Consider the following 12,610-nt stretch of genomic DNA (forward strand, 5'->3'; position numbering starts at 1 on the left):
TGACCTGAAACGTGCTCCTATTCCCTTCATGTGGTAGTCAACCATGCTTTTCTCCCCTTAAAAGTCTCCATCTGTAAGCACCATCTGACAAATAAAAAGGCCCCAAGCTAGATGTGTAATGAAAAGTACCAGACTCACACTTCTCTACCACCAAGGAAAACATCTGGGTTATCAAATTTGTGAAGGGAACCACACTGCAGTAAAGAGCATGCTACTTTATGAAAGATCTGCCTTCTCACCCAGCATGTTATTGGGGCAAATTACTTAACCTCATTAAACTTCATTACAGTGGGTCCCTCTACTGTTTCATTCAATGAAATGCCACAGGAACTCAACTTGTTTGTTTATATTAATAGCCTGTGGTAAAACTGGTTTTGTTATACATTATTTCACTTACCTATAGAGAACGTTAAATATGAACTTGTACTGTACAGGGAAAATGCTTAGAATGATGCTGTTACATTGTAAGTAGTTAATGTTAACATTACACATCAAGTATTTTGTAAGAAAAAAAGATACAGATCATACTTCCATCAGTTACCCACTATAAGAAAAAAAGATACAGATCATACTTCCATCAGTTACCCACTATACTCTAGAACCCTCACATAGATAACATTTTTTCCCCCAAGAAAAATGGTAGATTTGCCTAATGGCCTTCAATGAAATACAGTCTTCTACCTGATAAAGGTATGTATAGAGGAAACAAAGCTGATTACTGTGAAGGAAAAATGGGCTCTGTTGTACTTGTATTAAAGTGGTTTCTGTTGTCTTTTATACTTGTCTCAAAATAGGTATGCTATTTACATTAACTCAGATATACCCATTACATGAAGCTTTCCTTTTTACAGTTAATGTGTGATTGCCTGTTGGCATATTATCACACTTTATATTTGTCTTTGAAATAATTGCTTTTAAGTTTTAATTCATACCATCTTTTTTTCTTCTTTAAAGCTCTTGGTCGTAGAAACATTTTTTTATTAGTCCAAAGGACTGAAATAAAAGGTTAGCAAGCCAAAATACAGTTGATCCTTGTTATTAGATTCCTTATTTGTAAATTCATCTCATTATGTTGACAGGTTGACAAAAATGTGACCAGAGGCTCACAGGAACCTGTATTTGCCCTAGGAACAGTTTTTCACTATTTGCTAAATTGGTGTTCTCAGTAACTTTATAGAACATAATACTTTGAGTAACAAAAATCAACTATCTTCATACCTCTTTCCCCTGGAAATAAAAAGATTTCTCCAGCACAAAAGCCGTGGCTATGTAATCACTAAAACATAACTAAACGATCAGATTTTAGACAAGGAAATAGGATGGAAAATAAACCAAAAGAGCAGGTACACCCCAACTTTGAAATGCCCCTAAACACATTCCAACACTAAATATTATCTCCATCATCTTGACCTTGAACATGTGTGCTCTCCATTAATAAGCTTTAAAGATGACTTAAGTTTAGACAGTAGGAAGCATATATTAATCACCTTAAAGCTAAACATCAAGTAGTGTTGGAGAAGACCACAAACTAACTTGGGTGTTTTATACAAAAGTCCTTGGGTTAAGGTTCTTAAATGTCTTCTGTTAGACCAAAAGTAAGCCATTTGATTTCAAATGTCATTTCAATATCATTGTATAAATTGAGTCCAAGCTAAATATTTTTATTACTGAGGGCATGTTTCAGTTTAGCTAATTGCGCTTAAGCCTGCTCATAACAAATGCAAAATTTCTGATTATGTAAAAAACAATTAATAAATGGCTTGTTTTTTGAAGGGCCTAGCTGAATACAATATATATATTTTTTAATTAAAAACATGACTTCTACTCTGCTTTTTTATCAGGTTTTTAATATATGAAATCCAAATTCTGTCAAGTGACATATGCATACGTACATCAATTTTTTTTAGGTCAAAGTTGTGGCTAAATTCACAGTTCCAAGCTCTCTGTACCTTTAAAACCTTTCTTCCCAATGAGATGCGTCTTCTATAACAACCTATACTAATTCCATTGTAGTATTTATCACATTGTAGTTTAATTACCAGTTATCAGTCTCCTGTTAAGACTGGGGTTCCTTGAGAGTAGAGACCTTCATGTTCACTTTGCCTTGGTAAATGAGTAATGAACAATATTTCTATTCAAATGGTATGTATTTACCCGTAATTGTTGAGCAGTAAGCTCCAAATACTCTATAATCTGATTTAAAATCCTCAAATTTAAACTTACACAAGGCTTTGACTTAGTTTGTACTAAATCATTTTTAAAATGTGTAGCTTTGGGACATTTTCTAAACAGCTGGTACTTGTACACATAACTAAGAACTTTAAAATTCATCATTTACTTCATTTTTTAGCTTGACCTTCTAGTAAGTCTTTAGCTTCATTGATTTTGGCTGCTATATAAGGAGATCCTCCTACAGGAAGAAAGAAAACAGGAATAATGTTATATTGATTCTAAATTTCTGCTTGGTGAAAGGCTATTTTTGTTTCAAGGATCCCTATGCTTATCTGAGAGGTGGAGTTAGAAATGGTATTCTGATAGTTAAAAATAATTATGAAATGGGAAGTGAATAACCACATACATGGTAATTGACCAATGGGAAATGAGATGTCCACAAAAATGGCACCTTTTAAAAAGCTTAAACCAATGACAGGAATAGGATTTCATAAACCCATACTTACCATAACTTTGAAATAATGTAAGTTACTTATTCATGATTACAAGTCATAAATGAACATTGTACTGTGTTATTTTAAAAACTTGATATTCTCAGAGGATTCTGAGCTTTGTAGGAAAGGCTCCACTTTGCTCTAGATCCTCCTCCTACTTTTCAGTTTCTCTTTTCCTGTTGTTCTCCCTTTACAATACCATGTACAGCCTGTTTCATACTAATCTGTTGGCACCTTGATTCTCAAAATGTGGTCCTTAGACCAGCAAGCATTGGCATCAATAAGAAAGACTGCTAGAAATGCAAATATGTGGAGTCCACCCTTAGACTTTCCTCAGGGCCCTCCAGTTAATAAAAGCTAAATTTCATTAAAAAGCTATGTAGTCTGATACCAAAAAATTAAAATTAAAGCCTTGTTAAAACTCATCCCTCTTAATGAAGGCCTCTCCCATAAAAGGATTTGAGCACTGGATCATGGATTTTGTGGTCTATATTTTGGTATTCCAAGGAATTATTTCCTCTCAATATAGCTAAGGCTGCTTAATAATATATCAGAAACTGATAAATATATTCTACAGGTTTCTATGTAACCTCAAGTTCAAAGGTCTAAATGAATAGAAAAAATTACATTTTCAGTTTCATTAACTGAAATTGAACATTTCCTTTGAGAACGCAGTCCAAACCCATGCCTCCCAAAACAGTAGGATTACCAATATCTATTAGAAGTCAAATTTTGTAAATTTGCAGATCTCAAAACGTTAATGCTTATCACTACTTCCAAATTAATTCAGTATCTGCTCATTATTTTTTAAAATATTTTATTTGAGAGAGAGACAGAAACATCAGTCTGTTGATCCATTTATTGATGCATTCATTGGGTGATTCTTGTATGTGCCCTGACCGAGAGATTGAACCTGCAACCTTGGCATATCAGGTCAATGCTCTAACCAACTGAGCTAGCCAGCCAGGGCTTTCTGCTCATTATTTTATAGATACATTTTTCACTCACAATTTAAGACACCAGAAACAATAAATGGATCCAGCCTGGGAAACTGCTTACACAAAGATTTAGGCATTTCCCTTATTACAAGTCAAGAATTAAGATATAAAATTATCTCATTAATAACAATTACACAGTCACTTAAACAATATGTATAAGGAAAGTTTAATGACTACTTACCCTTGTCTGGGTGATTTAAAAGCATAATTCGTCGATGAGCATCCCTTATTTTTCCTTTATTGGCAGTAGGGCTAATTTAAAAAGGAAAATATTGTTCACTGCAGACTACTTCTGGATCACATAAAAAGATTATACATAAAGGCCAATCAAAGATGTAAAATGTAAGTCAACACAACAGTATGAAAAGCTGTTTAGGAACCTCTTCCCTAACATACAAGGAAGATGAATTGTCTGAATTAGGGGAAATAAATAAACAGCTCCTTAGGAAAATAAGGAATATGCAAAAATTTAATTGAACTTTAAATATTCATTACAACAGTGCTTTTATTGGAGAGGAAAGCATGTTTAAATATTTGGAAATGAAGGCAGAATTTCACCCACAGAAACTTAGTTATTGAGAACAACACTGAGTATTATGGTTATGTGTTTTAAGTCTTATCTTTCAGTGAATTAAAAAGTGCTTAAATGCCAGTGTGCCTTCTTACTGGATTTTTGTATGGAGTGTTTAGATGTTAAAAATGTACATGATACAAATAACTCCCTTCTAATGAAAGTGCTTTCTTATATTTGCTAATAGTTCTAGAGTTGTAGAAAATATTTAAAACATTAGAAATTACTTTACCTTACACCTAGTATTAATGCTGCTTCCCGTTTTGTCATTTTGGGTTCAAACCCACCTCTGTAATAACCACCACTAAAGGCCTGAAAGAGCAAATGCATTAATAAGATTATAAGAATAAACAGAGCTGCTAAAAATGTCTATATATGTTCACAGAACTAGCAAATGACATATCAGATAACTTCAAGTGTAATTCTCATGGTATTTATAAGTAGCAACAAATATTTTAATGATAAGTAAACATTTTTTTTTCCCCTAGAAAACCTATACTGTCTTGAAAATAGAAGACGAGAGAGCAGGGCCTCAAAGCCAATTTTTCTGGGAGTGAAGGGAAGATTCCAAGTTAGCCCTGTTCTACATAAAATTTGATCGCATAGTGTGACTATGTTGTAGAACAATAAGTGCCTCAAAAAGAGGAAATTACAGATCTTTGAGACATGTAGTTCAAGGTATTTTGAAGTTTAAGAAACTACTAAAACAAAACTTCAAGATATATATGGAGAAAATCAGGCTATTAGGTCTTCTGATATTATGTAGAAATATTGGTAAAGCCTATGACCATCTTTTGCCACGTTCAAACACAACCATAAAAATACTCAGCAAGCTGCCACACCCATATTTCTTCTGAACTGCGGCCACAGAAGGTATGATCACATTCAGTCCTATTCTGTAGTCTAACCTCAGTGCGACCTATCATGTTAGGGAGTGCCAGGGCACACCGAAGAGATCACTTCACATCCTTAGATCCCTGTGCTTGTGATGCAGAACAGATTGTGGTGTGGTGTGGTGTGGTGTGGACAGATAATGTGGAAGTTAATCGTTTGTTAACCACAAAGTGATATTAGCTTTTGTGATAACCGGAATTGTTAACACCTCTGCCCCAGTTCTGTCACAGGTAAAATTTGGCTTTTTAGGGTAGCCCTACTACAAAGTTCAGAACTTCTCAACTCTCCTTGTAGAAAGCAAAAGGGGCCTCCAAAGTAATCAGGACTTCATGGATGTTTGAAAATTTACCCTCTTCAAGTGTAGTTCTAGGTTTCATATACAGGCAGCAAAGAATTAATGAAAATGTTTAGGAAGTCTTACAGATTTTGGTAGACTTTGAAAAACTTGTTTGACTTGAGGCTCCATATGCTTGAAGGCTTGCAAAACATAGCGACCTAAAAACAAAAAGGTACAGAATAACTAAAAAGTCCCCAACCTCCCCTACTTCACTTCCACCCCGGAAACCACAAACAAACCTGCAAATCCTGCAGCAGCAATGGTCAGTCCAACTGCTACCATTGTGCTGGCCTGGTAAGGGAAAGCAGAGTAAATGTTTATTTCTCTAACTCCCACCCTTCCCTATCACACCATTCTCCCATCCCAACTCATAAGTTTCATTTCAACAGGAGAAACCCGTTTTAGGGTGAAAATATTCTGCCCAATAATCCTTTAAAACGACTAATGCACTGTAAAGGTATCGGAGTTCATTACAGAAGAAAGGGGTGATTTCCCTCCCTTGGAAAACATCTCTTTCCACCTCAGGACAAATGAAGGTACATTCAAGTTCAAGGAAAGCAAAAGGGACGTTTCCCGTAAAATTTGATAACGCATTTCAACGTTAAATGTCGGCTTAACTAGGAGACTAGCTTTTCCTAGCACCTTCGGTAGTGTCTCTCCTCACGACTACACAACACGAGAGAAGCGCAGGTATGTTTCAGGAATCGAGAAGAGTGTCACCAAGAGCCAAGGGGATGGACAGAGCGAGGTGGAGAACGCACAGTGAAGATGTGTTAGGGGAAAGGCACGCGTAAGCAAAGGCGCTTCCACTCATGGCTGAGCGCGGGGGGCAGCAGAGCAGGGGCTGGAGGCCCTGCAGAAGGGCCGTGGAAGAACACAAAGTCTCAAGAAGGGTGAGCCAACAGCTTTGTGTCCTGGAGAGAGTGACTCTCCGAGGCCGACACTCCCAGACCCCAGTCGCACCAAAGAGACCGACCACAGCGGCTCCACTCCTCCGAGGCTGTGCGCTGAGGCTGAGGTCTGGGCGCCAGCTCGCCCAGAACGCCGGAGGCCTCACTCACCATGGCTCCGGCTCGGCTCCGGCTCGGCTCCGCCGCCTCCCCCAAGAGCACAGTTCATCCCAGCCCGGAGGCCGCGGCCACGAAATGCATGCCTCTACCGGAAAGCAAGGCGGTCACCCCGAGCAGCGCACTAGAAAACACGGCGGGGAAGGCCGCAATCTAGGCCGGAAAACTGTCGTAAAAAGGGAAAGCCGATGGGGAGGGCAAGGTCGCTCAAGCGGCAGGCAGATGGTGAACGCGACTTCCGATTGGTTGATGGGCGGGAGGCTCTCCTCCGCTGTGGGCTCAAAGGTGGGGCTTCTATGTTTGTTGCTGTTTGCCCAGAGGCCAAGGATATTTGGAATTTCCTTCTGGGAAGGATCTTGGTGTGGATAACCATGAAGCGATATCTTTGTGTAGACTTCCTCAGAACATGCTTCTTTCCCTCCCTCCCAGGACCTCCATTTGCCATTTATTTTATTTATAATTGTCAAGGGTAATGATATCCTTAAACATGCCGTAATAGTTCTATCATAAAGCCAAAGAAATAGGTAGAAACCCAGTAGAGCAAACGGGATGCTGTTACAGAAAACCAAATGAACAAACCTCATCGTGTTTCAGGGGTTCCTCTTTAACATTATTTTATTTAAAAAATTTTAATATAAATATGCGACTTGACAGGACCCCTGTCAATGTCTGTGGTTTTGTTTTGTAGAATGGAATTACCTCTTCAAAGACAGTTAATATTCTGATCATGTTAGTTCATCCCTCCAACTGAAAAATGCTATTTACAATTCCTATTTACAATTCTCTCCCTCCCCCTAAATAAAGTGTTTGGTTTTGCCCTTAAAGAGCATCAATTTCATACATCCCTACATAAATGCTTGAGAAGAGAAAAATAAGGGAGACAATAACGAAAGTTTTATGATGCAATGTTTGGATGAGCAAAGTAAGTTTGGAGTTACTTCCCACAGTATTAGAAATATGATTATATTTCAATGAAATTCTGCTTTGAAGAGCTGGTTGGTTATTAGACAAACATGCAATTTTGTTGACTTTGTTTTCCTCACCTATAAAAGGATTCTGCATTTGTATCTCCAAGAGTTTTCTAACTCTGAGATTTCTGTAATGTAATTTATTGTCAACAGATAATCCAGCAGGAAGACACTAGTAATAAGTATACATCTTCTTTCTTGCCTTTCTTTTATCTAGCTTTACCCAAGAACTACAAAAGAAACAATAAGTGATGTCAGAAACAAGCTACATTGCCTTCTGAAAAAAGAAAACATTATTATTATTTTGGTATGTACAAACTATGGCATGCAGATTGCTTGAGGAATAGGTTAACATACAGAAGTCCAGTCCCAGGAAGCCAGGGAAGGACAATGCAGGGAGACCCATGAAGTGGACATAGCTCTCTTTTTGGAGGCAAATCAAACTAGATGTCTAACTTGGCTCTCAGACAAGTAGTTTTTAGCTCTGAGTTTTCTCATTTATAAAGAGTAATGATGTCTACCTTGCTGAAGTTTTGTGAGGATCAAGATTAAACACATAGTGTGTTCTGTACATAATTATACCTCAGTGTGTGGCTTTTATTATGACGGAAGTCAGAGTACAAATTGGTGTACAGAGGCCTTCCCAATTCTCATGACACCTTGACTCATGGATGTAAATCTGGTAGTCCCTTCCCTACCCACTAAGGCCATGGAAAGAACCTTTAATTGATTTTATTTAATGTCTATTATTTATCCATTGATGAATGGATATCCATTTATCAATGGATAAATAACTGTTTCTTGCTTCTTCTAGCTTCTGGTGACTGTCAACATTTCTTGACTTGTGACTTCATCACTTCAGTTTTCAAGGAAGCTCAATATCTTGAAATGTCTACTCCATCTTCACATTGCTTTTCCCCTCCATGTGTAAAATCTCCTTTGCTTCCCTTTTAAAGGATATACATAATTACATTTAGGGCCCACACCTATAATTCAGGGTAACCTCTCCATCTCAGTACTCTTAACCTAATCATAGATCCTTAATGTAATTATTGTTGCAAAGGCTTTGCCATGTAAAATAATATCCACAGGTTCCAGGTTTTAGAACCTGATGTCTTTTGGGGCCAATATTTAGTCTACTACAGAGAATAAGAGAAGACAAAACAGGGAACTAGCAGGCACAAGAGAAAGAAGTCAAGCACATCTGCTCAATCCTTTCAAATTTGTCAATCAGGTAAGTCAGTCACTTGGGGAGGAATAGGTGAGAGGTGAGATTTTCTTTCATTGCAGCTTTCAAATAGTTTTTGATTATGACTCTTAGTAAGAAATATACTTTACATAATGACCCAGGTAACAAATACATACTTGAACATACACATAAACACACATGCACATACAAGTACACATTGAATTTAATATGTATCTAAATTGTGATGTTTTTGACACAATATTTTCCCTTACTTCATGAGATGCATACTGGTCTTCTCTATTTCTAAAAAAAAAAAAAAAATGCTGGGAAACCCATTGAATTTACATTCCACTAATTGGTCATGATATGAAATTTTGAAAGCATTTCTCCATAAAAGTCTATACTTGGAAATATGATGCTAGGCAAATAAGAGTTGGTTTCCCCCCTAAAAACTATATGGCAGGCATTGTGCTAAATGCTTTATGTAGATTATTTCACATCATTTAATGACAGTAATATTAATTTCCATTTTGCATATGAGGATATTTTGTCAGATACACTTGCGTTCCCTTCCAGATCCCTACTCTACCGTTTCCATTCTGCTCTGTGTCCCAGACCAGCACACAAAGTTATGAGGCTGATCTTAAAGAACTGCATCAATGGGCTCTCTCATCTTCTGGCTTGGTGTTCAGTTGTGTCTATGATCAGAAGATCAGAAGGCAGGAGGAGAGTGAGTTCATGGTCTTCATTTCTCTGTTTGCATTCCTGGTGGTTGTCCCTGAAGAATGCAGTTCCTGGTGTGTGTGTGCGTGTGTGTGTGGTGTGTGGTGTGTGTGTGTGTGTTGTTCAGGTAATTACTCCCAGTCCTGGTGGTTGTCCCTGAAGAATGCAGTTCCTGGTGTGTGTGTGTGTGTGTGTGTGTGTGTGTGTGTGTGTGTGTGTGTGTGTGTGTGGTGTGTGGTGTTCAGGTAATTACTCCCAGTCCTTGCTCCCTCTGGTTTAAGGGTAGTAATGACTCCATTGGGCCTCTCTGCCTTGCTAGACACAAGACACTTAACCATCATTTGCTAGTTTCCTTCAGTTGTGTCCATACCTTTGGAAACAGTCCCTTTATTAAATTCTTCTCAGCTATTCCCTTTGAATATACCATCTGTTTCCAACATGGGTTTTGACTGTTCCTAGAGACTACTGAAATGCTGTTACAGAATCCCATCCTATGCTGTTCTGTAATAGCTGTGAAGTCCAATTGCCCACCATGAAGACGTGTGACTCTCAATACAAAAGTTTGGTGGAAAAGGAAAGGTAGTTTATTTAAAGGTTATACAGATTTAGAATAATGGCGAGTTTCTACCATTATGTTCCACTGCCTTTATTTATTTATTTTTTTTGATTTAATAAAGTTTTATTTTTTCAAAATGTACAGCTTGTGGGACCTGTTATTCATGCATCTTCACCAACAGCTGGGGCATCCCCACCTTTGGTGTTTCTGGTGTAAATTACTTGAGCTCTGTGCTTTGAAACTAGTTTAATAAGTCCTTTACTAAGGAGCTCCTGAAGGGCTGCCCTGGCCAAGGAACCGCGGATCTTCAGTCGCTCAGAGACAACAGCTGGGGTTATAAAAGCTTGTAGTTGGGAACTTCCTTACACAGTTTGTCGTATGTTGCTTTGTCAAACAAGACTAGGTTATTGAGTTTGTCCCGAACTTTGCCTTTGGACCACTTCTTCTTTTTGGCCTTGCCCCCAGATTTGTTCACTGGGTCTTTATCTTTCTTGGCTGACTTTCCAGCATCTTTCTTCTTCTTGTCGTCCTTGGGCGGCATAGCGAAGTTCTGGAGCAGCTGCTACCACCCTTTCCTGAGAAGATGTCGGACGAAAAGGTATGTCCCACTGCCTTTAAAACACCCAAAACACTTAGTACTGCCTCCTTCTGCCAAACCAGGCCAGTTTCAGAATACACCAGTCAGAATATGTCTTTCAGAGAAGCAGAAGTCCATGGCTCAGTATTCCCGGTCACAGTTCAGCATTTCAGGCATCTCCCATTAATCCATGCTTGGTTAGGCAGGTCCTTACAATTCCAGCCTCATCAGCCATGTCACTGTGTTCTCCAGGCAGGTTTCTCAATGAATCTCCTCTTTCTTACTCCAGGCCTCATGGAGGACTCTCTCTCCATACCATGAGGCTTTTCCCTTACAATCCAGACCTCCTAGCTAACTCTTCTCTACACCCTTTCAGACCATGTGTATTCTCTTCTTTTGTGGCTGCCTGCCTTTATTTTAAATGCTGACCCAGAGCACAGTACATCATTGTTATGAAAGTATCTTAATTCGATCATTTACCCTTTTGTCCTGGGCTGCAGTACAGCTATTATCTAGTTACTAACTTGCCAAAGATATGCAAAGTACCTTAAAAGTTGTATCATCTCCTTTCTCCATCCCCAAAACCATGGGTTGTAGGGACTTTGGGGTCCTTGTCCCCACTCCATTACAATACTTCAAGTTGGAGATGATGATAGTGGAAGTGGAAGACACGGCTGGACTCCTGCTTATATTTTGAAGGATGAGCTGATAGAATTTGCTAATGGTTGAGATATAGTATATGAAAGAAAGAAAGAAAGGATTCAAGAGTGATTCCAAAGCTATAGCATCCAAGTCACATGACCTCGCCCTGCCCTGTATACAATAATTTCTAAGTATTCCTCCTGGGATTTTTCTCTCCCTTTTCTTCAACTTGTTTCATTTTTTCCTCACTTCATGTGTTTCTGTCTGATGTCCTTCTTCCTTTTCTAATCACAACTGTTGTCCTTATTTAACCTGGAGCATGTAGGTAGATGGCCAGTCAGAGAATTGCAGTGTATCTGACCAGAGTGACAGCACCCAGGAGGCATGTATTTCTGGATAACAGCTCTGTTCTCTTCCAGGCTGAGAGAAAGGAAAATTGAGGCACTTCTCAGTGGAGATTTCCCAGCAACTCCCCATTTCATTCCATCTTTGCTTGTCTTTTCCCGTGGCCTTTCTCAGTCTGTTTGCTCCCTTCCCTAGCCAGGGTTCCACTTTTAGGCAGCAGCTTTAAGCATTGAATAAATCAAGCCCTCACTGCTGAGCTATCAGCAAATAGAACTGACCAACAGAACAGTCTGTGTAAGTGCATCTTGTGCCTCGGTCAGATAGACAAGCACAATTATTTGATCGCTAAAGATTGCCACTAAATGAGGGTGAAATAGTAGGTCTGAGGCTTGTTGGTGAATATTATTAATAATATAGTGCCATGCATTAATAACATAGTGTCATGTGAAACAAAGCTACACTGGAGAGTGTGTCTGAAGTCCCATTTTAAATCACATTTTCAGGGAGCTAGATGGTGGAGGAGATGAGAAGTAATAAAGCAAGGTGTCTTTAAGAACTGTTTGGGAATTTCAGTTTGACCTAGGCTGAAGTTAAGAGAATACATATTGCTGTCTTGGGTTATTTGGTGAGCAGAACAAAGCATGGGGTTCATCCCTGGCTAATTGTCATAAAAATCACATGGCTATAGTGCTCCACTGCGAAAAATCATCTTCACTCTCATCATTATCATCCTCGAAGGGAGGCCATTGCAGAAACTTCATGAGATTCTTTCTGTCAACTGTGATGTCCTTAGTCACTGCATAAGCAACTTCCGTAGCCCACCCACCACAGACAACCCTTCCAACTCCTCTGCTTTTCCCTTTGTAAATCTCATAGTCCTGCCACGTGTGGCATGTCACCATTGTTATCTAGATGTGCCCTGAAATCCTCTGCCCCTGGGATTTTATTTAAGTCATTCCCTTCACTCAAAGGGCCCTTCCATCTTCCCGTCTCTGTCCATCAGTTCAAGGCCTAGATCAAATGTACATTCTGTAAAGCCTTTTATTTTATTTTTTTCATTTGCTTGGAACAGGTGTG

General features: G+C 38.7%; 2 protein-coding genes across 3 annotated transcripts; both read right to left on the reverse strand.

Annotated features, from left to right (window-relative positions):
* Positions 1–1,792: 1,792 nt before the first annotated feature.
* DNAJC19 (DnaJ heat shock protein family (Hsp40) member C19) lies at positions 1,793–6,699 on the reverse strand. 2 transcript variants are annotated; one of them, XM_090274352.1, is made up of 5 exons: positions 6,528–6,699; positions 5,551–5,624; positions 4,468–4,547; positions 3,846–3,916; positions 1,793–2,410 (listed from the first exon to the last, which is right to left on the reverse strand). In XM_090274352.1, the coding sequence occupies exons 1-5, from the start codon at positions 6,583–6,585 to the stop codon at positions 2,340–2,342; spliced, it is 354 nt and encodes a 117-aa protein (XP_090130478.1). In that variant the 5' UTR covers positions 6,586–6,699; the 3' UTR covers positions 1,793–2,339. The 2 variants fall into 2 exon arrangements, with proteins under 2 accessions (XP_090130478.1, XP_090130487.1); XM_090274361.1 differs by lacking the exon at positions 6,528–6,699 and adding an exon at positions 5,706–5,777.
* Positions 6,700–10,072: 3,373 nt separating this feature from the next.
* Positions 10,073–10,562, reverse strand: LOC150020942 (small ribosomal subunit protein eS25-like). The gene is given in 2 exon segments (XM_090278635.1): positions 10,073–10,307; positions 10,310–10,562. Coding segments are annotated over 2 exon segments (378 nt in total). The 5' UTR covers positions 10,511–10,562; the 3' UTR covers positions 10,073–10,130.
* Between the last annotated feature and the right edge of the window lie 2,048 nt (positions 10,563–12,610).

The sequence above is a fragment of the Furipterus horrens genome, unplaced genomic scaffold, assembly GCF_987537825.1.
Source record: "Furipterus horrens unplaced genomic scaffold, mFurHor1.1.pri manual_scaffold_1, whole genome shotgun sequence".
Lineage (NCBI taxonomy): Eukaryota > Metazoa > Chordata > Mammalia > Chiroptera > Furipteridae > Furipterus > Furipterus horrens.